Here is a 24,464-nt window from a genome sequence, read left to right as displayed (position 1 = left end):
AACAGAGATGGCGTAATCACAGTTTCTAACATTATTACAAAGCCAACTAGAGCAAGAGTTTTCAAAGGGGTGCTTGGGAGTTTGTGAAGAATTTAACAAAAATATGTGTTAAAAATATTTTTTATTTATTAATAAATGTTTTATAATATTATAATTACAGTTTTATAAGTAATATGATTTAGTATTTAATATTATAAAATTAACTATAATCGTCTATGTCTGATTATTAAAGTTTTAATTAGTTTTTATTTTTAATTAGTTGTAAGATTTAATAAAATAATATTTTCCTGATAATTGATTAATCATTAGTTTTGGTTTTTAGTACAAATGTAGTAAAATGTGCTTTTGAATCTGAACATTTTCACAGAAAAAGAAATTAAGAAAAAATGAGTTAATTAATGTATTTATTGAATACAATAATTGCAATGTGTTATTATTAAATGTGTTATTTATTATAATACCAAAAAGTAATTATGTATTTTTTATTATTAAAGTTATTTGACTGAATAAAATAATATTTTCCTTGTAATAGATTACACATTTATTTTGGCTTTGGTAAAAAATAAAAACGTAAACTGATTGATATTTTAACATTTAATAATTGCATTTTATTATTATTAGTAATATTATGTTAATAAAATAAATGTTCATTTAAATGTTATGTTATGTTATGTTACGTTACGTTATGTTTTATGTTATGAACCAAGGACTTTCATTGTCAAACCGTAATTTTCTAATCTTGCCGACTTGCCGTTTGGGGGCTTTAACACACAGGGAAAATGTGTAACGGATAGCCTATATTACTTTATGTTTTGATTAAAAGATCTGTCAGCGAAAACATAAGAATTAAAAAAATTATTTTACAATAGTGCTCTCATTAAAACGGTGTCTCTCTCTCTTGCGTGCGCACTTCGGATGTGTGTGGCAGCGGCTAAGCACAAAGAAAACGGCGCGCAAGTCAAAATTGCTTGAAAGTGTAAACTGGCAAGACAGAACATGTGCAAATGATAAACGTTCACTCTATGATGGTTAAACTTAACAGGTAATCTGCAAATCACATGCGTGCCGTACCTTGGGGCCTGGTTTCGTACGGATCACAGATCATCTACGATCCTTTGCACCCTTAGTAATAAAAGAGTTTTTATTCGTGTTATTAGATCAGAATCACATCAGATTAAGGACAACGAAGGCACTAATTCACAATGGCATACCCTGTTAGACATTACAGCTGCTGAGACGCAAATGTTTCTGGATGCTTAATAAAAGCAGGAATGTGCTGTTGTAGGAGGGGCGGCACAGCTGACTCGTTTCTCAGTGTCTTTTGCCATGAGTTACACTCCTCCATATTCTCACCAGCCCGAGGGGGTCTGACCTTTCTGAGGCTTTCAGTTGTAAACATAGCAGAGATATGAGACACTATCCTGGACCCTCTCTGTACTGACTCTTTCTGTTTTCTGTATTATGCCAGTAGGTGGCAACTAGTGACGTCATGTTTATAAATCATTCACTGAATCATTGATTCAACTGTTTTGTTCAAAATTTAATTCGGAACAATACACCACTGCTGTGTGTGGCTCAGACATGACTAAATGTTGATCTATGTTGATATACAGTTTTGCTTAAAGGGATAGTTCACCTAAAAATGAACATTCTGTCGTCATTTATTTTGCTGTTTGATCTGGGTAAGGAATGTCATAAGGGCGAGTAAATGATGACAAAATAATTTTTTGACTGAACTATAAACGTTTAGTAAACACATGCATGTTTTATCGGAGATTAAAATGTTTGTACAGGGAAAGCCCTGGCTCGATTTGTGCTTGAAGTGTTCCTCACAATTGCTTGTTTGTTTCTCCTAAAATAAACTCTGTTAGTCTGTTGAATTGCTGGAGTTTGACTTGCACAGGGATTTTCAGCTTCTTTCCACTGAGTTATTATTATTGCACAACAGCGACAGAGAAAGAATTTGTTCTCAGCAGCTCTCGCAGAAGAACACTGTTACATTTACAGCCAGTGGCCAAGATTCATCGCTCTGGTTTGGGGAATATTCCCCTATTTGAATTAAAGTTTGTCAACAGGTAGAAAGAAATGGAAACATGATCAGAGTTTTGCCTGTGTTTCTTGTGTGAAACAATGTGCTGGAGTATGAATATTCATTCTCTCTCCTCTGTTTAAATGTTCTTCTTGGCTTCCTGAGCTTGAATGTGTTAGTTTAGCCTCAAGTCAGAATATTTGTGGCAGCTACTCAATGTTTTCAATTCTTTCCCTTTAATTAGAAATGATCACATAATAGCAGTATAATGTTATATGTAGCATGTAACATTTGTTAAGGGCTTTCTTTTTAATCCCTGGTGATTTTTGTAGTGTGGAAAGAACTGTTCTTCATTGTTAGGTGAAGTATTGTGTCTTTGGTTGCAATACTTTCTTTTAGTTCCTTAACAAAACTTTTTCCTTTTTATTGAATTTGTTCTTACATTTTTCTCTCTGGCGAATTTTGAAGTCTGGCCCGTGCCATCAGGTCATCCTTACCGTCCTGTAAGGAAACGGTCCATCATGTCACTCAGTTTACTGATATAAAAAGCTCTTTCTAAAAATGTTGTTTTCTAATATTATGTCTATTCATGTTTTGTTCATCTTTGTCTCTCGACAGCGCAGGCCGTCAGGAGCTCAGAGTTCAAATCCAGCCATGAACATCATTGGAGCGGAGGATGAAGACTTTGAGAATGACGAGCAACCTGTGAGTGATACATTAGCTCTGAACTAGTAAAGATGGCGATAGTGAGAATTCCAGTTCTTTAATCATTCTTTTAGAATCTTTGAGCTAGAAATATTTGGAATTACAACCCCCTACGCATACCTTTGCAATATAATTGCCATTGGCTAGTACATTTTTTTGTTTTTTGTTTGCCAGACTGATATACTATTTGACACACACACACACAAATACATATATGATTCCAATCAGCTTAACTTTGTAAAATGCCACAGCTTCTTAAATCTTAGCTTCTTAATCATTCAGTCAAGCATTATATTATAGTATTAAGGACTATTGAATAATAGAACTTTAGTGATTAAAACTAGGAAACTATGTATGAATGCATATTTGTCATTTTAACTGAATTTAAGACTGGTGGTGATGTTGATGAAGATATTGTTGGTCATTCAGGGTTTCTGTAAAAAAAATAATAGTTATAGATCATATGAATTAATATTAAAAGATAATACTACTACTAATTCTACTACCATACTAACAATGTACCATACCATTCTCAGTCAGTGTTCAGCAATTGAAAATATATTTTATCTGTGCTAATCTTATAATAGCCTCGAACACACAAACTGGTTAGGAAAATCAAAGAATGTATTAGCCAATGGCTAAAGATTGACATCATTTAGTCACCCAGAGTAACATTTAATTGCATATGCGAGTGATTTACTTGCAATGTAGAGGGTTGAATTATTTTTTCTCATGTATATTTCTAATCTAAAGAGATAAAGCTGATTATAAATACATTCAATGCAATTCTTAAAAAAGGTGTTTGCACAAAGTTTATAAAGTAGTACAGAAGCAGCATAAATCCAATGCAATAATTTGTAAGTATAATAAATAGAAGCAAATGTGAAATGTTAAAAAATACGTATTTTTTTTTTTTATTGAATGCTGATCATTTGAACTTTCTATTCGTTAAATGATCTTGGTTTCCTTAAAAATATATTTAGCAGCAAAACAATTCATCATTGCTAATAAAAATTTAGCTTGAGCATCAAATCAGCGTATCAGAAAGATTTTTAAAGGATCATGTGAAATCGAAGACTGGAGTAATGTCTGATGAAAGTTCAGAATGAAGAGTTATGATATTTAACAGTATTATTGATTTTGTATTTTTGATCAAATAAATGCAGATTTTGTGAGAATATGAGGCATTTTTCAGAAATATATATTTATTTTTATTGTTAATTTGTATTCATCACTTTTTCTCTCAGATGGTGGATGATCACTACAGTTACTTTAACAGCATTGAACTGTTGAAGTCCAAGCCCACCCACCTACTGGTCTTCATTCATCATGTCATGTTACAGTTTGACTGTGCTCCTTTGGTAAGAACTTAAACGATGTGTGCCTGTTTATTTTTGTCAGAACGTATGCATGCATTTACTTTAGAATGTGAGGCTCATGTGTTTCTTATAGTACCTCTTGTTCAGCTATGAAGGGTATGTGTGTGTTCAGAGCGGGGTGGGTGTGTCATGTATGTAGATAAAGCCCTTTTCATGTGATTTAATGCATGAGTATTTCTTTCTTTATTTGGCATGCAGCCAATGTGATCTACCCCAGGTACCGTCTCCCAAACCCCAAATCCGTCATCTCTTTCCACATTTAACCCCAAACTGTTCAAAAAGGACAAATCTCACAGTTGTTAATGTTCAGAATTTGTTTTTATTATTTAGAGCATAACCTATAGCATTACATTTGATTGAGTGATATCTGTGGTCAAGGCAAAACAATGGTGGACCTTTTACACTATAGTGTTTTCATATGTATTATTGAGTTTGACAAGCTATGTTTGCTTTCAAATCCTACAGGTACTATGTTGTGTTCATTCATTTTAGACTGGTCAGTTTTTCTCTGTCATCCCTCCTAGCACTTTTTTCACTGGTCAGCATGTGCTCTGAAAAAGTTTGTGAAATTTCTAAATGTTTAGTTGCCTCTCCATTCAATCAATAAAGCCCACATATAGGTTAACATAGCACGTATTACTATCCCTCTATTCTTGGTGTCTAAATCTGTCAGTTTTGTTGCGCTTGTCTTTCTTTAATCTCCCTCACTCGATCTCTCTCTTTTTCTTTTCCCCTTGTCTTAGCTATGTTACCTTCATGCTGACCTCTTCAAGAACTTCAATGCCAAAGACACCAAGAAGCACTTTGTGGAATTCTACAACACGTTCCTGGAGAAAGGAGCGGTATGTGAACAAGAAGAGTTCTAGACATTCGGCTGTCAAGTTTGTTTATCACTTTACAAGTCTGCCTCTTTGTTCTGCCACACTTTTCAGTCCACCCCTCATTTTATTGTCTATGTTTTTGCTAGACCCCCTAAAGGAATGCTGGAGATTTTTTTTGAAGCTGTATTTTATTTATCACACAGGTGATCTGCTGTCCATCAGTCTCATCTTTAGACGGGGTTTCTTTCAAAGTGAAGAAAGCGGCCTAATGCTTTAGTATTATTGAATGTAATTTAGTAAATATTGAGGCAGATTCATATGAATATGATTTGTAAAAACTTTCCTGGTAAAAGTGCGGAATGGTAGTTGATGCATAGCCATCACATTTCCATGGATTTATTTATTTTTTAACTTGGGCTGTTTTTGATTACAGTAATGGTGTTATTGTGCGGATCCATCTGCAGAGCTTTGTTCATTAACATGGTCAGAAACCGGCATGGGTACACCGCAAACAGTAATAGAATAGGCAAGACAAAGAGTAATCCAAAGGCTAGAGTGGGTCTGCGATCAGCAAACAATATCCAGAAGGCTAGGCAAAATGGGTAATCCATAACAGACAGGTGAGAATCAGGAATCAGAAATCAGGAAATGCAAAACAAAACCAAGTCTAGGACTAGAACAGTGATAAGCACTAAACCGTACTCAGCATTGAATGGTGGTGTGAGACTGATTTATATAGAGTATTTTATTGGTAGTAGCTGTGTGTGATGGGTTTCAGGTGAGCTTGTGATTAGTGCAGTGGAGTATGGGAAATGTAGTCAAGTGATGTGTAACAGTCTATGTGGTGTGAGAGTCAGTATGATGGAAGGGCGACATCTAGTGGTAATTGGACGGAAGTCCATGAAACGGATTTGTGACAAATGGGATTTAATCCAGTTTTATTCATATTTGGTATATGGGTGAGGTTTATGGTTCTTTCTGACTATTTTTTGAATGCATGTGACATTCATTAGATGTTATTAGAAATGGACAGTATGTGATCCAGTTCTTTATTTCAGTTTCATATAATATATCAGGTCATCATTTCCCCACTTGTCTGTTTCTCCCCAATCCGTTTCTTTTTAGACTCCATTTCATGGTTCAGAGTTTTTGTTCTTTCTGTCCAGTCCATCTACCCCCCCCCACCCCCCCCCCCCCCCCCACTCTGTCCAATGTAACTTTATTCTCTGCATTTTCTATCCCTTTTTTAGACGTGTCTGAGTGTTTTCCCGACCCTGACTTCCTGCTTTGGGTTATGGGAATGACCTCCCCCAATGAATGGCTGCTATTTCCCCCTTTTCATGTTTTATTTTTATGTTGAGTCTTTCTTTTTCTTTTGAATATTTCTCTTTCTATGCACATTTTTTGATTTGACATTAGGGCAACGGAGGTGCGGACTGAGCTAAAATCAAATGGAAGAAAGTAGTTCTCTGGTTATTTATATTGTTGTGACCTCTGGTGGTGATGTAATGTATTACATGTAAAACTAGAAGCATAAACTATAAACCATTTAACTTGTATTTTTATAATGTCCTCCACATTTTATATAATTGTATTTATTTTAATTCAAATCTGGAGTTAATTCTAATTTATTCATAATTTCCTTATACATTAATGAACATTCTAACATGAACTACTGCATTGCAAATTCCTGATTTGGTCCGTTTCAAGATTTTGGATTGAAGTATTTCTAACACATTCCTCCTCTCTTCCAGATTCTCAAAGTACCTACGCCAAATTACATCGCCTATGAACTGGGTGAGTGAGCTTCTGTCCAAATCAGTTCTCTGCACTTAATGTTAATATTGTATTATTGCTAGTTACATCGAATTCATTCATCTCTCTCACTGTGGTCCTTTAGATCGCATGCGTCCAGAATTGATCAGCGAAGACCAACAAAAGCATTATGTTCATGAAATACAGTTCATGCAGAGTACAGAGATACTGCGGCAGCTGGACGACTTCAGGTGAGAGTCATGGGCCCGCAAGTGTATTCCTAAATAAAGTGAACCTGGAGACCTTGGTATTCACAATTCACATTATCTTTACATATTTAAGATTACGTTTTTGTAAAGTCTTGAAAATGCTAAATGTCCGGCCCTGGTAACAAGTGCTCATCTATCCCTGGTGTCCGATTATGATACCGGTCTACCTGTACTTGTTTCCCACGTTAGGCAGAAGAGGATGATGGGAATGACTCCCAATGAGCATGTACTAAATGATGTGGAATCCCATCGTCCAACCGACCGCATCCCCATGGAGATGAAGGAGAAGGCAGTAGCTGAATCCTTGCTGGAAAAGATGGTAGAATCCAAGTAAGATCTGTTATTCTAATAGATTTCATGTCTGTATAATACTAGCAGAATTGGTATTAATTCATCCCTAGTTGATGGAAATAGCCCATCTGTCAGTTTCCTCAGTGTGTCTGTTTCCTCTTTGACTGTGTTGTCATGGTTGAGAGAGAACCAGCAGGTGCTCTGGTCTGGTCTGAAACACAGAGCCAAACCTTTGCATTTTGCTGCCCTCCGCAGCGTCTAACCTATAATCCAAGCCTGATTTCTAACTTTCCGATGTGTGATTTTTATTTTTTTTCGGTGGCCTTCTGAGTCAAACAGCATGTATGCAGTGGGGAAGAGAATCACAAATACTTCTCCCTCTCGATTCGCTTAGACAGAATACAACTATTGTCAAATCTGCATTCACAGCGGATCAGAACCCCAGAGTCTCTGTCGATATTCACTCACCGGCTGCTAAGTGATGCCTATTGAATGTGTTTGAGCCCTTGCAGTGAATCCTATAATAGCAGTATCAGAATTCACTTCACTCACTGTTGTGCTTTATATGCAGTTAAATTAACTGAGGATCAGCTGACGTATCCATGAAGCTTCATTCTAGGCTCTAAAGTTGTTCTTTTGTTGTGGAATGGGCCTTTCTTTGCTTAAACTGATGCAACTCGGTCACCTTTTGAAAACGTAAGGCAAAAGTTAGCTGCTTGAAATCGTACCTGTTTTAATGTATTATGTAAAAAAAGTATTGATTTTATTTCTTAGTTATTTAAGTGTGTGTATATATGTGTGTGTACAGTCTTCGATTTTATGAGAACTGTTCCTTTAAGCAAAGCAACGTGGGTTCTTTAATTGTCAGGCATCACAAAGGGTCGATGAGAGGAGTAGATTCACATTATAGGGTGAACACTGGGCTGTAAGCATTAATATTAAACCCCATGGAAAGTGAGGACCCCCATGCAGGAAGTGAGACAGGAGGAGACCGCTGAGCCTTTCGCCTCTGTTGACCACACATTGCCAATCTGGATTCAGTTCATTATTTTTACACAATGAAAGCCAGCATGGATAAACTGGTGCTCATTGCCCACTGTATAGTAGAAGAACCACACATGTCCCTCTGTTGAATGCTTTTTCATGTGCACCATCTGTACAGATAAGTGTAGTTCCTACATTTATGAAAACCACTATACATATTGTAAACAGTAGCATTAAAAAGGCTGCACTTAAAAAAAAAAAACTGTAAAAATAGGATTATTGTGAAATGTTATTGCAATTTGAAAGCAGTTTTTCCTAATTTAATATATTTTAAAATGTTATTCATTCCTGTGATGGCAAAGCTTGATTTTCACAGCCATTACTCCGTTAATGTCTCGGCATGACTGAGAATAGTGAGTCAGATGTTGATTCAGTGATGCCCAAGTAAGGATTTATCAAACTGATTCTTTAAAAGAACCGGCTTATAAGAGTCATTTGTTTAGGAATCAGAAGCTCAATATTCACAAAGACAGAATTATGGGTTTTTTTCTTCATTACATTGCATTTATTTTGCAGTCTCTATACTGTAAACGTTTGATTCAGACTCCATTTGTTTTAGCGCTCAGCCCTCGTGATTCATGCAGCCCAAGTTGGTTTGGATGCTCTGTCTAGGCACACCCTTTCTTTCTATTAAAAACACTCCACGTTACAACTTGAAGTCTGTCCTATTTATCCCGAAGAAAGAAATGGTGGCGAAGAGAGAGGAAGTGGTAGAGGGAGGATGGAGTCAGAAATGCCACGCTGGCAGGAAGTCTTTGCTCTCTGGCTCTCTGCCAGAGAGAGTAATGGAAAGGGGGATGAGGCAGGGGTCACGTTTGAGGCCAGCTGAGAAAGGAAATAAGAGCGGGACAAAAGCCGGTTTGCAGTGAGACAGGATAGTTAATATACGCTAGACTAATGTGATACTGTTAAAAGATAGAGGCTGCATGGACAAAAACATGCATGGAAGATATTGTGTCTCATATATTCAATGACATTATTAGAGGCATAATGCGTCCTCAGAGACTTCACATGGATTCTTTTGATGTCTAGTGGTCTCAATATGGGTATTCAGTCTTCATATGCTTTCACACAACCGTCCTCTGTTTTCCCAAACACTATACACTTCCGTTCAAAGAGTTTTTTTTTTTTTCCTCATTCATTCTCCTCCCTCAGTACAACAGTAATGACCTCACTTACAGACGCTCTCATTGGCTGCACTCTTAATTTGAGAGGTGGATCAAGGTTTTTGATTGGCCAGACGCTGGGGATTCCTTATCAAACGCCACCTTTTTTATTATCTTAGGAAAGCATAAGTATCCGATTTCCCTGTTCTTGCATGCCGGTTGCATCAGACAAAAACACCGTTAAATAGCAAGTTCCACTGCTGGAGCACTTCGCTAGCTTCTGGACATCGCCGTAGGACAACCTCAGTGCCTTAGGAGAGTGCCACATAGTCTTTGCAGTTTGAAAAGATAGTGTAGCTCAAACTTTTAGTTTTGCAAGAAACTGTTTCATTGCATTTTGTATTTCAAAAAAAGTTGCCCGAGTGCATTTTTTGATGCACCACCGGTTTTTGTAGATCTTTTTTTTTTCTTTTTTTTTCTTTTATTTGCAAGTGACAGAATATGTTCATTAGTTTGAATACTACAAACAATACAACAGTTACTGTCATTTTGAGTCAGGAAAAGCTCGAAACCTTTAGGTTCCACCGTCCTAAAACAGAGTTAAAAACCGGTCGAGAACGAGGAAGAAAAAATGTTACGTAACTTTAAGCGGTGAGTCCTTTAGACTTTAAGACAGTGTGCTGCATTTTTCCTTTGATATCCCTCTAATTAGTTCTGTTTTGTGTTTTGCAGCCCCTCAATTGTTGCCGACAAGGACAAAAGGTGAGTCTTTCATCTTTATCTTTTTTTTTTGTGCAGATGCAGAATGCATGTCTTTTTCTGAGATCATTGTTGCATTATTGATTGGTGCGTAGTTTTGTGTGTTAACTTTTTTATATATATATATATATATATATATATAAGTCATCAAACAGTCACTTTTAAGTAAAATTATATGTTTACTTTTCTGTAGTTGTAAACCCATCTATTCAAATGAAAATTTTAATTTTATGAAGTTATCAGTCGTTCATAAGAGTTAATGCTGTTTGGTTGGATTGATTTGCTTGCTAAGAAATGCGAAAAAAAACATGTATTATGAAAAGAACTCCAGGCTGAAGTTACAGTGTGCCCATGAGAAAGACTGTTAGTGAATACTTGCAGCTGTTGCAGTTGTTAATTTTGTCATGCACAGCTGTGTCACTTAATCCATCCGTGCATGAGACAAAGGACATGCACATGTGCACAGTCTCCTCCTCCAGACTTTTGCCCCTCCCCTTTCCAGTCCTCCTCCCTCTCCCTCCTCTCTTTCTCCTCCTTCATTGGAGATTCTGTTGTTCTTTCAAAGTGAAGGAAATGGCTTGATGCCAAATGAAGATCCTCTCTGAGGCACTTAGGCGATTTGATAGTACACTGGGGATTGCACTGAATAGTTGCTGATCACATGACTTGAGTTGCACAGCGGAAAATCCCTCTGTTCACAAACTGTCTCACTGCAACTGTGACATTCATACATTTTTGTTTAGTGAACTCTGAAGGGCTAAAAATATACACTAACATTTAAAAGTTTGGGGTCAGTAAATTTTTTAATTTTTTTTTTTTTTTAAGAATTAAATAAATTTTTCTGCAAAGAGCCATTAATTTGATATATTTTTTTTTTCTTTTTCTGGAGGATCATGTAACACTGAATACTACACTAATGTATTTTGGTAAATTTATCTTTAACATTACAGGAATTATTTACATTTTATATTTTATGGTGCACATTTTTTGTGTTATTACATTTTATTTTTATTTTTTATTATTCTACTTTAATATGGTTATTTAAAATGTGAATATTATTTTGCGATTTTATTATTTTTACTCTTTTGACAAAATAAATGCAGCCTTTTTTGAGCATGAAAGACTACTTTCAAAAAATCAGTAATGTGTGTTTATATATACAGTCTATGCAATTGTTTTCATAAAGCACATAATTAGATTTTGTGGATATCTGAGTTTATTTCAAATACCAAAAATACCAACATTTCAAACTCCTCAACTGTCTCAGAAACCCTAAATAACATGCTTTTTTAAATTTATTTGCAAAATTAGGTTGTTGAATTGTTGCTGATGACACAGTAAGCTATAAAGTGGCTTTTTTCAGTATTCAAATTTCAATATTCTTTGTAACCTGTTCTGTTTGTTTTTACTTCCTTCAGTAACTGTGTCTTTGGAGCAGTTGCCTTTTATATGAAGCACCTTGGTGTCAAGACCAGAGCACTTGACAACAAGAAGACAAAGTCAGGATGGCGGCCCTCTGTCCCTTCCGTGCTGAAGGTTAGATGCTTTCTCCATAGTTTATTATACAACATAATTCCTCTGATTTTTCGTTTTACAAACTGAATTTGTGTCATCTTGTCTAATAGTATTGTTTCCTTTTCTGTTGAACAGCCATGGGGAACCAAACAACCCAACAAACCAGATAAAAAAATTCCTCAGCCAAGTACGTCCTCAATGAAATCAATTCCTTCCTCTCCCTCAGAACACATGCCCTACTTAAAATCACACGCTCATTGACCAAACCTGTATTATTTAACTGTGCATTCAACCATTTATACTAATTACCAATAACATCTCAGACACCTGCTAAGATCATTGAGACCAATGTATAGAGAAACCAGAAGGTGCTTCTGGAACTTATAACATAAGAAACATTCTGCATATATTTACTGAAATACCTTTAAGGTCAAAGACGGATGTAGAATTTAAAGGAACTTGTTTGTGTTGCTGTTTTCCTCTTGCAGATGATGGTAAGCAAACTAGATTGGACTTTGAAGGTATTATGGTCTGTTCTTTGAGTAGATTCTGTCCTCTTGGATGGTACATTCACTTGCTAATCAAATCTAATGCATGTTTGCACGTTCCACTTCAAACTCATGGGTTTGTCTGTAGTTTTCATTTCCTTATCCATCTATTTAGCAAATCAGATTTGGTTTTTGTTTTTGGTTGAGGTGACTTTGGTTGTGATAATGTTTTTAAAAAGTGTTTTTTAACGCTTGCTTGCAAATCTTTTAATGATCTTAATATACCACAGGTGCTGTATTCACGAACAGATTTCAGATTTTTGTGTGTGTTTGTTCATGTTTGGATCCTCATTTACTTGAGTTTTATGGGCTCAATGAACCTTTGAATTGCCCTTGCCCAATGAATGACTAACACTGTCGATCAAACTCCTGATTGCCCCTTTCTCCTTCATCTAGTTGTCCATCTGTAATGTCTTCTTGTTAAAACCACACAATGATCTGTCTTTAATAATTGTTAGTAATTTGTATGTTTGACATGTTGCTTTTGATTCTTCCTCTCATCTGCTCTTTCTTACTTTCTCTTGATCTAGGAAAGCCAATCAAAGGAAATGGCCAATCTCCGCAACTGTCCGTAGCCAATTGCGGTTTCGCTTCAGGGCGGAAAAGTGGTGTGGCGGTGTCAGGTAGCACGCATGGCTTGGAGAGTGAAGAGTTGACCATCTGCGTCAGTGTGACTCCTAGTCCTGACTCTCAGAGTGAAGCAGGTGAGGAGCAGAAAATCCCTCTCATGTGTTTTAGATTTAAGCACATTGGACAATGTGGGAAATCAATTCAATTCAATTCAAGTTTATTTGTATAGCGCTTTTTACAATACAAATCGTTACAAAGCAACTTTACAGAAAATTATGTTTCTACAATATTTAGTAGTAGCTAGTAGTTTGTGCACATTTGACAGGATTTTAGAAAAAATAAAAATAATAATAATAATACAAGACGTAGTCAGCTAGACGATGAACTATCAATATTATTAATTATTATTAAGTATTTAATAATTATTAATTATTAAGTTATTATATGATGCAGTCACACATGTAGCAATAATTGTTAGTTCTGTTTGTTGATTCAAGGTTAGCATCATCTGAGGTCCTCTGAGGGTCAGCATCATCTCTTCTCAGGTGTTCTGGATCCAGACTGGAGCTTGTGTAAATCCTAGTTACCACGGGATTTAAATCCCGTGGCGAAACATAAAAACAAAATAGAGACATCATTAGCATAGCTGCTGATTCAACAAAGTAAAATTAGTTTAACCCAAGCTATTGAATAAAAATGCACCTTTGATCAGATGCAACTACACTCACAATTTAAAAGATACATTATTCGTATGCTTGGCGAAAGAGATGTGTTTTTAATCTAGATTTAAACAGAGAGAGTGTGTCTGAACCCCGAACATTATCAGGAAGGCTATTCCAGAGTTTGGGAGCCAAATGTGAGAAAGCTCTACCTCCTTTAGTGGACTTTGCTATCCTAGGAACTACCAAAAGTCCAGCGTTTTGTGACCTTAGGGTGCGTGATGGGTTGTAGCGTGGTAGAAGGCTAGTTAGGTATGCAGGAGCTAAACCATTTAGGGCCTTATAGGTAAGTAATGATAATTTGTAACTGATACGGAACTTAATAGGTTAGTAAAATTGGGGTAATATGATCATATTTTCTTGACCTCGTAAGGACTCTAGCTGCTGCATTTTGGACTACCTGTAGCTTGTTTGTTGACGAAGCAGGACAACCACCTAGAAGTGCATTACAATAGTCCAGTCTAGAGGTCATGAATGCATGAACTAGCTTTTCTGCCTCAGAAACAGATAACACGTTTCGTAGCTTGGCAATGTTTCTAAGATGGCAGAATGCAGTTTTTGTAATATTGGAAATATGATTTTTAAAAGACAAATTGCTGTCTAATATAACACCCAGATTTCTGACTGTAGAGGAAGTAACAGTACATCCGTCTAGTTGCAGATTGTAATCTACAAGATTCTGTGTAGTGTTTTTTGGTCCAATAATTAGTATCTCTGTCTTATCCGAATTTAATTGGAGAAAATTATTTGTCATCCAATCTTTTACATTTTTAACACACTCTGTTAGCTTAGATAAGTGGGAAGTTTAATCTGGTCTCGTTGAGATATATAGCTGAGTATCATCAGCATAACAGTGGAAGCTAATTCCGTATTTTCTAATAATATTACCAAGGGGCAACATGTATATTGAAAATAGAAGGGGACCTAGGACGGATCCTTGTGGCACTCCATATTTTACTGATGATAAATGAGATGACTTCCCATTTAAGTAAACAAAATGGTAAGGTAAGATCTAAACCATCTTAGAGCCTGCCCTTGAATACCTGTTTAGTTTTGTAATCAATCTATGAGTATGTCATGATCTATGGTGTCGAATGCAGCACTAAGATCAAGTAAGACTAGAAATGAGATGCAGCCTTGATCTGGCGCAAGGAGCAGGTCATTTGTAATTTTAATAAGTGCAGTTTCTGTGCTATGGTGGGGCCTAAAACCTGACTGAAATTCTTCATACAGATCATTTTTATGCAGGAAGGTGCTCAATTGAGCAGACACAACTTTTTCAAAAATTTTAGACATAAATGGAAGAATTGAAATAGGCCTATAATTTGCCAGTACACTAGGATCTAGTTTTGGTTTCTTAATAAGAGGCTTGATAACCGCCAGCTTGAATGGTTTTGGGAGGTGACCTAAAGATAACGACGAGTTAATGATATTGAGAAGCGGTTCTTCGGCTATAGGTAACAGCTCTTTCAGTAATTTAGTGGGTACAGGATCTAATAAACATGTTGTTGGTTTAGATACAGTGATAAGTTTATTTAGCTCTTCCTGTCCTATGGTTGTAAAGCACTGTAGTTTATCTTTGGGTGCGATGGATGAAACTGAAGTGTTAGACGCTGTAGAATCTACATTCACTATTGTATTTCTAATGTTATCTATTTTTTCAGTGAAGAAATTCATAAAGTCATTACTATTTAACGTTGGTGGAATATTTGAATCCGGTGGCATCTGGTAATTGGTTAACTTAGCCACTGTGCTAAATAAAAACCTTGGATTGTTTTGGTTATTTTCAATGAGTTTGTGTATATGCTCTGCCCTAGCAGTTTTTAGAGCCTGTCATACTGTTTTTCCATGCAATTCTAAAAACTTCTAAGTTAGTTTTTCTCCACTTGCGTTCAAGACTACGAGTTTCTTTCTTGAGAGAGTGAGTATTACTGTTATACCATGGTACAGTACGTTTTTCTCCTTTTTCAATTTGATCGGGGCAACAGCTTCTAATGTATTAGAGAAAATAGTGCCCATGTTGTCAGTAATTTCGTCTAATTCATGTGTATTTTTGGGTACAAATAGCAGTTGAGATAGTTCAGGCAGGTTATTTGCGAATCTTTCTTTGGTGGCTGGAACGATAGTTCTGCCCAGACGGTATCGCTGCGACATATAGTTAATATCAGTTATACGCAGCATGCACGATACAAGGAAATGGTCTGTAACATCATCACTTTGAGGTACAATATCTATAGCAGTAAGATCGATTCCATGCGATATAATTAAATCTAGTGTATGATTAAAACGATGAGTGACATTTTGCTTGACTCCAAAGGAGTTTATTAGGTCAGTAAACGCAAGTCCTAATGTATCATTTGCATTATCAACGTGTATATTAAAATCTCCCATGATTAGCGCCTTATCAACTGTAACTAGAAGGTCTGAGAGGAAATCTGCTAATTCTTTTAGGAATTCTGTATACGGCCCTGGTGTACTCAAATCAACTAACATGGTGTATGCGAGTTGTCAAAAAATATAAATGGGAAAGAAATTTATATGCACAAAGCTGCGACCATACTTAATCAGGGATGCACCAATATTAAATTGTGCCTGACGCAGACAAGCCAATAAAATTTTTCATGTTATGGCCTATAACCAAGTAATGGTGTATGTCCTAATTTTGTACTCTTTTGTGTAAATAAATAATAATGAAAAAAAAGATTAAAAAATAATTTTAATTGCTACATGAGAACAACAATTTGTTCATAATTATATAAAAAAACATTATTTATATTTATTATAATGTTCAATCTGATCAGTTTTTTTTTTTTTTTTTTATTTGGTGGAAAATCTGCATTATTATGTAGTTAGTGTTTTTAATCTGGTAATCGAAATGTAAATTGCCGAGCCGACCTAGATAACGAACGAACGATTGAATCATTATGAGTCATTATTGAGTCAAGAACTATTTCTGTTGGCCTCGTCTGATTCAAGAACCGAGGAGCTGATGATACTGCACATGTGTGATTCAGCGTGAAGCAGACTAACACACAAAGCGTCTGAACCGAACTGATTCTTTTTGTGATTGATTCTGAACTGATTCTGTGCTAGTGTTATGAGCGCGGGTAAACCGAAGGCTTGAATCAAGGGCAATCATCGCCAATGACGTCATTACATGGAGCGCAAAAGAACCGGTGAACTGTTTTCTTCAACCGGTTTATTGAATTGAACTGTCCGAAAGAACCAATCTTCCCATCACTACTGGTAATCCAAAAATCGATGCAACCGGTTCTTGACTCGAAAACGAGTCAGTGTTTTGTTCATTATCTGGCTCGGCTCGGTGTTCATCTTCAGTTCTCTCTTCACAGCAGTTCAGTCAGTGTACTGCTTGAGTAAATGAATTACACCGGGTTATTGGTTTGTTTGAACTCAGAGGGAGTGTCAGCCACATTAAAAAAGTTAACAGCTTAAGTCATTTGTGTATGTTGTGTAAGTATGTTTTGTTGTTATTTTTAGTATTATAGAGTTTTGCATGTGGTGTGTATGTGTGTGTGTGTGTGTGTGTGTGTGTGTGTGTGTGTATGTATGTATATATATAAATATATATATATATATATATATATATATATATATATATATATATATATATATATATATGATAAAATATTTTTTTAATGGCTTAAGTTTCAGTTAACAATAATAACTGTTGTACAATTAAATCTTAAGTTTCTTTAAGTTTGTAATATCGGCCGATAACTGGTATGGTACGAGTATATCATGATACCTAGATTCAGTGTGAAATAAACAACGAATACAAATAAATAAGGCTACAAGTAGGCTTTGATATTATTAATTATTGTCAATTTCTTCTTGTAGGTGTCAACAACAATCGCTCAGACCCCAAGCCAGAAGGTGGAGATGCATCTCCTGTCAGTACTGGTGGGGGTCTCTCCATCTGTGAACCTCTCATTGACATGCTTCCAGATGAAAGTCTGGATGGAAACAGGTAAGAAAGAAGGAAAAGGAATTAAAAGCAGGTATAAAAACAATACATAAAAAAAATGGAAAACATTAAACTAACATTTTAACTAATGTTTTAAGTAGTACAGAAGTAGTTATAGTCTTACTTTGTACTACATAACTGAGGGAGTGTGCAAAACTCCCTGCCTGCTTTGTCTCGGGGAGGGTGCTGTGTCCCTCCTGTGCTGCTGTTCCTGCTGCTGCCCGCAATATACGCTACCCTCCTTAAGGACAACAAACACCAAGACAATCCCTTACTGCGCATACGCGCCTCCCTCCCTTTCCCCTCATATCCTGACTCCCTTTCTTCCTACTTTCATTTTTTTACTCTGCATTTTGTCGCCTCCTTTTCTTTATTTACCTCTTTGTCTGTTTGTTCCTTTTCCCACCTGATGTTTTGCAGTGTCAGGCATTTTTGTTAGCTTTCAGTTTACAGTTTATCTGTGTTGCAGTCTTCGCATCCAGTCAGTGCTATGTCCTGCAATGTTGCGCCAAGGCACTACGCTATAAAAATGAGCCGATTCTGTCTGAATTTGCAAATATTATAACTGCCCAACTATTTGAAAGGTTATGTTTTTGCTTCTTCATTTAGTAGGTAGTTATTCAGCAGATGCTGTCATCCAAAGTGACTTTCTGTGCACAAATGACAAATCTTGCTGGAGTAACCTGACGTTCTGTAGTTTGGTACAATGGTGATAGTTACTTATGGGAACTGAACCAGCAACCTTTGGTTTTCAAACATAAACATAACTTAAAGGGTTAGTTCACCAAAATGTGAAAAATTTGAAAAACCTTAAATTGATCCACACCTGTAAGACCTTCTTTCAGCTTCAGAACACAAATGAATATATTTGTGATTAAAATCTGAGCGTTTTCTCACCCTGCAAAGATTGAAACACAACTGCAACGTTCCCAGACCCAGAAACGTAGTAAGGACATCGATAAAACAGACATTGTATCAGCAGTGGTTCAACTTCAATACAAGAGTACTTTTTGTGCACAAAAAAGCAAAAATAACATAACCTGTTATAATTCTTCTACCCGAGTTATCATCTTCCACCATTTTGGAGAGTACTACAATGCTTTTGTGCACTTTCTCCTGAATGTTATCAACGTAATCAGCATTGTTTACATTCTGGAGAAAGCACGCGCATGCTGAAAATAAACAATGCTGATTATGTTGATTACATTCTGGGGAAGTGCGTACATGTGTCATGGTACTCTACGAAATAGTGGAAGACTTTAACTCAAGAGCAGATTTACTGAATAAATTGTTATTTTTCTTTGCGGACAAAAAGTATTTTCTTAGCGTCACAAAAAGTTGAGCCACTTATGTCACATGGACTGTTTTATCGATGTCCTACATTTCAGGACCTTGGAACATTTCAGTTGCATTGATGTCTATGGAGGGTCAGAGAGCTCTCGGATTTCATCAAAATATCTTAATTTGTGTTCCGATGATGAACGAAGGGCTTACGGATTTGGAACTACATGAGGGTGAGTAATTAATGACAGAATTGTAAATTTTGGGTGAACTAACTCTTTAAAAGCTCAGTGTAGCTCCTTTACTTAATGTTTGTAGTATATGACATAAAACTAGCTTTGCTGGATTAGCTGTGCATTTGTATTTTGCTCGTGCAGCTCTCCTTCATGTGGAAACATTGTTTGTTGCTGTTGTCTGTTGTTGTACGCTCTGTCTCGCTATGTCGTTGGCCTTGAGATTTTGTTCAGGGTAGTGTTGAGGTTAGTTGGTTTACAGTTGGAAGTTTTCGTTGGGTGTTTGCTGTTAAATGATTTGTTTGCTGTTATGCTGTAACTGTTCGTTCGCCCTATGTTTTTACAGAAAGAAGACAAGGTGGGTCTGCGTGATTGTCTCTGGGATTTTCTGCCAGCCTCAACTGCTACTGATCCACACATGTTCTCTTACTAAACAGTTTACATTACATTTTATTATTCATACAGTATAAAATATAGTACAATGCATGTCATTGTTTTTAAGCTTTAGATTCATATTTAGACTCACACAGACATTCATTTGAGACATTCACTCACTGCATGGCTAAGTATGGGTCTTCTTGGGTTTTGGGGCTTCAGGGATTGAGGGCAGAATTATCTGCTTTTTGGGACGATTTGCACAAATGAAGCCCACTAATTAGGCAATAGTGTTTTATTTCAGTATAATTTAGGTGTTGCACTGAGATGCCGTAAATGACACATTAGAAAGAGCTGGAAATGTCTGTGAATGTGGATTCCAGAAAGGGTCTTTGAACTGATGGGGCTGAATGAATCTTCCTGATGAACTAGTGCTAAATAACATGTTACATAGTGGTTTTGACATCATTTGTCTTTAACATTTCACTTGTTTCTTCTTCATCACCGTTCAATTTTCTGTTTCTATCATCTGATCATTTTACCTTTGGTCTGTGTTCTCTAACCTGTCACTGTCTTTTAATGTTCTTTCCACATTTCTATTACTTTATTACCCCTTTCCTTTCCTTTCCTTTCCTTTCCTTTCCTTTCCTTTCCTTTCCTTTCCTTTCCTTTCCTTTCCTTTCCTTTCCTTTCCTTTCCTTTCCTTTCCTTTCCTTTCCTTTCCTTTCCTTCCCTTCCCCTTCCCTTCCCTTCCCTTCCCTTCCCTTCCCTTCCCTTCCCTTCCTTACTCAACTTCCTGTTCCATTATTAATATTTTTGATACCCTTTTCCATCTCTTTCCCTTTCCTTTAAAATGTTCTTTTCTTTTCTTTCCTTTTCCATTTTTTCTTTCTTTCTTTTCCTTCCTCTTCCTTTTTGTTTTGTTTGCTTTTTCTTTTCTTTCCTCTTCCATATTTTCCATTTCTTATTTCCTTATTCTTTTATTCTTTCCAAATTAATTTACTTTCTCCCATTATTTTCGTTTTCTTTCCCCTTTTCCCATCTTATGTCCTCCTCTTTTCATTCCCCGGCCTTTCCGAACTCTTTTTACTATCTGTTCCTCTTTCTTTTCCTGTTGTTTTGTTTCCTTTTTTTCTTCCCTTTCTATTCCTTTTCTTCCCATTTTTGCTCCATTCTCTTTCCTTTTCTGGTTCTTTTTTTACTCTCTTCCTTTTCCCTCTCCTCAACCCCCCCCCCCCACTTCCTCATTGGGTGTTCAGGAATGTGCGCCGCAGCGAGAGCCTGTGCGTGGAGCGCCGTCACTCTCGCCGTAGTGGCTCTACCCGGGCCAAGCAGTCTCGCTCCCGTAGCGACGTGGACCTGCAGTCAACCTCTACCTCTCAACCCCTCTCACCCTCCCCACAGCATTCAGTCTCGTAAGGCAAAGACTAACCATCACTCACACGCACAGACACACTGTCCACAGGAGACAGCAGCACAAGGGGCTTCTCAGTAACTGTTAGAATCCAAAGATTGCAATCATCACTACCTTTAACAATTTTGTTTTACAGTGCTTAACACATATTTTCCCCTTTATTTGTCTCTTAGTGCGGAAGGTGGATTGGTGCCTGATGGCCTCGTCACTGATCCTGAAGTTAGCCCCTTGCCTCCGCAGGAGGAAATGGAGCCCCGTCTCCTGGAGCTCGAGCAGGACCCTCCCAACTGGAGGGCCCTTGCTTCTCCCGAGGACCTGAAAAAACTGAGCAAGAAGGAAACCAAAAGACAAGAAGTCATCAATGGTAATACAAGCAAGAATATAGCATAACTATTTGATGCCTTATTTTGTTGAATCTGTTGTGAAGCAGGGTGCAATGATGAACACATTGTTCTCTGTGTCTGTTAGAGCTGTTTACGACAGAGCAGGCTCATGTTCGTATGCTGAGTGTATTGCAGACTGTGTTTTCTCGTCCGCTGGAGAAGAATGACATTATGAGCATAACTGAGCTGGCCACCATCTTCCCCAGCCTTGATGACATCATAGAGATGCACTGTACGTATCCACTTCAAATATATATTAATGCAATCTGCATGGCTTTTAAAGATTTTGATGGCCCTTCAAATTATGAACAGCCTTGATATGGCTTCAATCCATTCTTTTTCTAGATGCTTTTTATGAGAACCTGAAAAAACAGCGGCAGGAGGATGAGTACATTGTCAAAAAAATTAGCGCTCCACTTCTCAACAGAGTAAGTAGCTTAGTGTGCGCTAACTGCTAGTTTTTCATGTTCTCTCTCAACACAGTGTCATTCAGCATTTCAACTTGATGACATGAACTTAACTTAAATTAGCTGCTGTTACACGAATAGACATGTCTCTATCTCTGTAGTTCAGTGGATCAGAAGGAGAATGGTTTCAGAAGCTCACCGCTCGCTTCTGTAGCTACCAGTCCTGGGCTCTGGAGCAGATAAAGAACAAACAGAAGAAGGATCCCCGTTTTAATGCTTTTATCCTGGTACATTTATACTTAAAACACTGTTTTCCAGTCAACATTTCTGGAGACTAGGCATCGCAAAATGTTTTTGAATGAAATCTTCTGTGTTTGTGTTGTAGGAGGCAGAGAGTAAGCCACAGTGTCGGAGGCTACAGCTGAAGGATATCATTCCCATAGAGATGCAAAGACTAACCAAGTATCCTCTCCTGCTGGAAAACATTGCCAAGAACACAGGTAAGTGTTTTAAAACGAATTCTTCTTTATTTCTTTAAACCCTTTTTTGTAAGTTGTGCAAAACCTAAGTTCATAAACTATATTACACATATAAAATGATCAGTTTAACACATTGATTTTCTCAATTAAATAAAACACACTCAAGTTCAAAAGTTTTGGGTCCATAAGATGTTTTTTTAATATAATTGTTTTATACATTGTTACAAAAGATTAGTCTTTATTTATCAAGGAATCCTAAAAAAATTAATCTCTGTTTCCACAATTCTGTAAAGCCGTAGAATTGATAATAAAGAATCAAATCAGCATCACAGCATCACATTTTGTCATAACAGGATTAAATAAGCCTGAATAAATAAGCAAACAGAAGAAATGCAATATAATTTATTTCTCACAGAGGATGAAACCGAAAAAGAGAACATTAACCAAGCAGCAGAATCCTGCCGTAAGATCCTCAACCATGTCAATGAAGAAGTCAAACTCATGGAGAACCTGCTGGTGAGAATTCAGTAGACGTTCCTTCAGTATGGTCTACTGTAAAAATGTGTGGTCTGGCAGTATCACCAACATGTTTTGATGTATGTACAGTATTTAGCATGATACTGTATATAAAAATTAAAATTCAGTCATCATTAATAACTCATTTTCGGAACACAATTATACAGTACTTTGTGCACAAAGAAAGCAAAAATAATGACTTTATCCAATATTTTTTGTTTTCTTTGTGATTCATAAAATTACGGTTGAACCACTGATGTCACATGGACTATTTTATTGATTTCCTTACTATCTTTTTGGACCTTTATAGCAGTAGTTGTTTCTGTCTATGGAGGGTCAGAAAGTTTTTGGATTTCTTCAGAAATATTTGGAATGATAAAAGGATGAGTATTTAATGATAGAATTTTCATTTTTGGATAAACTTTACGTTTGAATTGTTCTTACTGTTATATAGCCCACTCTATATGGATCATAATCTTTAATATGCATTTTCCCAACCACCACTCTAATTTTTTTCTTCTTGATCTATGCTCATCTTCAACTCAGATTTTGAAAGACTACCAGCGCAGACTGGACACCTCAGGACTGAAACCGAGCAATGACCTCTACAGTGAGTACAAGGTGAGAAATATCTTAATGCCTCATGTGTATGTTTCTAATGCAGACACTCTGGGGCTGATATGATCCACTCTTTTCTTTGTCTATCAGAACATTGATCTGACCACCAGAAAGATGCTGTTTGAAGGACCTCTGACATGGAGGGTGACCAAGGAGAAAGCGATCGGTAACCCCAAATGAGTTTATTTGCTTCCAGTGCTTCCATAATCCAGAATTCAGCCTCTTACTCATCCTACCTTTGTGTGTATTTGCAGATGTGCAATGTGTTTTGCTGTTAGACATGCTGGTCTTGCTTCAGAAGCAGGATGATAAGATGCTTTTGAAGTGTCAGAGCAAAAGCAACATCGCCGTTCAGGAAGGCAAACAGATGCTGAGTCCAATAATCAAACTAGAATCGGTTTTTCTCAGAGACGTGGCCACTGGTGAGTGAGTTCCAGGGAATTAGCATGTTGTATTCTGAAGGACATCAATCTGATGTTCAGTTACTTTTGTTCTTTCCATCAGACCCGAAGGCCCTCTATGTTATCTTCACCTGGGACAGCGGAGCACAGATCTATGAACTAGTGGCTCAGACCCTCGGGGAGAAGAAAAAGTGAGTGTGTGAACCATATAAAGCCATTTCAATGTAACACTCATCTGAATGACTGACAGGCAAGTCATATGAAATCCTGCTTCAAAATTGAAATCCAAATACTCAGAGTCTGTTTTATGCTCCAGTTGGACAGTGGTGATTAAATCTGCGGTTGAAGAGTTGAAGAAGAGAGATGGGAATAAGCTGAAAAGAGAAAGAGGTGGCAGCATGCCCAGTGGACCTACATACAGCCCGTGAGTGTGATTTTTGCAAATAACAAGGCCCCGTAAGAGTAACTGGGGATCCTTTTGAAGGTGTCAGTAAACTAGCAAACTCTTAATCCCACTTCATACATAAAAACTCTTTTCATTTCTTTTCTCCAGTTACCAGGGCCCCCTTAGCCCAACTGAGAATGGAGAAAACCCATTGAAAAGTCGCGGTGGGGAGACTTTTGGCCCTTGGAAACAGATATTAAGTCCGACCAAGTAATTTTACTGTGGTTTTATAATGCGACTGTGTTTTATATTCACCATAGGCCGATTTAAAGAAAGTCTTACTGATGAGAAGAGTCGAGAAACTGGTTCTTCACTCATAGACTACCTAGCGAACAGAGGTTTTGACCTGCTCAGCCATAGCCACGCTCCTCCAGAGAAGTCTGCTATTGGCGCTTTGGATGAAGGTCAGAATTTGTC

General features: G+C 36.9%; 1 protein-coding gene across 7 annotated transcripts in view; it reads left to right on the top strand.

Moving 5' to 3' along the window:
• Positions 1-24,464, top strand: part of LOC127974574 (rho guanine nucleotide exchange factor 1) — a 38,343-nt gene that overhangs the window by 12,301 nt on the left and 1,578 nt on the right. For 2 of the 7 annotated variants that reach the window (XM_052577938.1, XM_052577935.1), the window contains 27 exons: positions 2,648-2,734; positions 3,982-4,095; positions 4,857-4,955; positions 6,689-6,731; positions 6,835-6,940; positions 7,148-7,288; positions 10,132-10,161; positions 11,577-11,694; positions 11,809-11,860; positions 12,162-12,194; positions 12,752-12,925; positions 17,369-17,498; positions 19,356-19,367; positions 20,644-20,799; positions 20,972-21,162; positions 21,267-21,413; positions 21,527-21,609; positions 21,750-21,875; positions 21,974-22,088; positions 22,483-22,583; positions 23,130-23,204; positions 23,292-23,367; positions 23,456-23,623; positions 23,706-23,793; positions 23,919-24,026; positions 24,156-24,211; positions 24,308-24,451. In XM_052577938.1, the coding sequence (XP_052433898.1) occupies positions 2,684-2,734; positions 3,982-4,095; positions 4,857-4,955; positions 6,689-6,731; positions 6,835-6,940; positions 7,148-7,288; positions 10,132-10,161; positions 11,577-11,694; positions 11,809-11,860; positions 12,162-12,194; positions 12,752-12,925; positions 17,369-17,498; positions 19,356-19,367; positions 20,644-20,799; positions 20,972-21,162; positions 21,267-21,413; positions 21,527-21,609; positions 21,750-21,875; positions 21,974-22,088; positions 22,483-22,583; positions 23,130-23,204; positions 23,292-23,367; positions 23,456-23,623; positions 23,706-23,793; positions 23,919-24,026; positions 24,156-24,211; positions 24,308-24,451 (2,737 nt within the window). In that variant the 5' untranslated portion in view covers positions 2,648-2,683. Of the gene's footprint in view, positions 1-2,647; positions 2,735-3,981; positions 4,096-4,856; positions 4,956-6,688; positions 6,732-6,834; positions 6,941-7,147; positions 7,289-9,675; positions 10,051-10,131; positions 10,162-11,576; positions 11,695-11,808; positions 11,861-12,161; positions 12,195-12,751; positions 12,926-17,368; positions 17,499-19,355; positions 19,368-20,643; positions 20,800-20,971; positions 21,163-21,266; positions 21,414-21,526; positions 21,610-21,749; positions 21,876-21,973; positions 22,089-22,482; positions 22,584-23,129; positions 23,205-23,291; positions 23,368-23,455; positions 23,624-23,705; positions 23,794-23,918; positions 24,027-24,155; positions 24,212-24,307; positions 24,452-24,464 lie in introns of those variants that run through there. The other 5 variants (XM_052577937.1, XM_052577936.1, XM_052577940.1 and 2 more) reach the window with 5 other exon arrangements.

This window comes from Carassius gibelio, chromosome B16, assembly GCF_023724105.1.
Source record: "Carassius gibelio isolate Cgi1373 ecotype wild population from Czech Republic chromosome B16, carGib1.2-hapl.c, whole genome shotgun sequence".
NCBI classification, from domain to species: Eukaryota; Metazoa; Chordata; class Actinopteri; order Cypriniformes; family Cyprinidae; genus Carassius; species Carassius gibelio.
The sequence above is the reverse complement of the archived record's forward strand: the minus strand, read 5'-3'. Positions and strand labels throughout refer to the sequence as shown.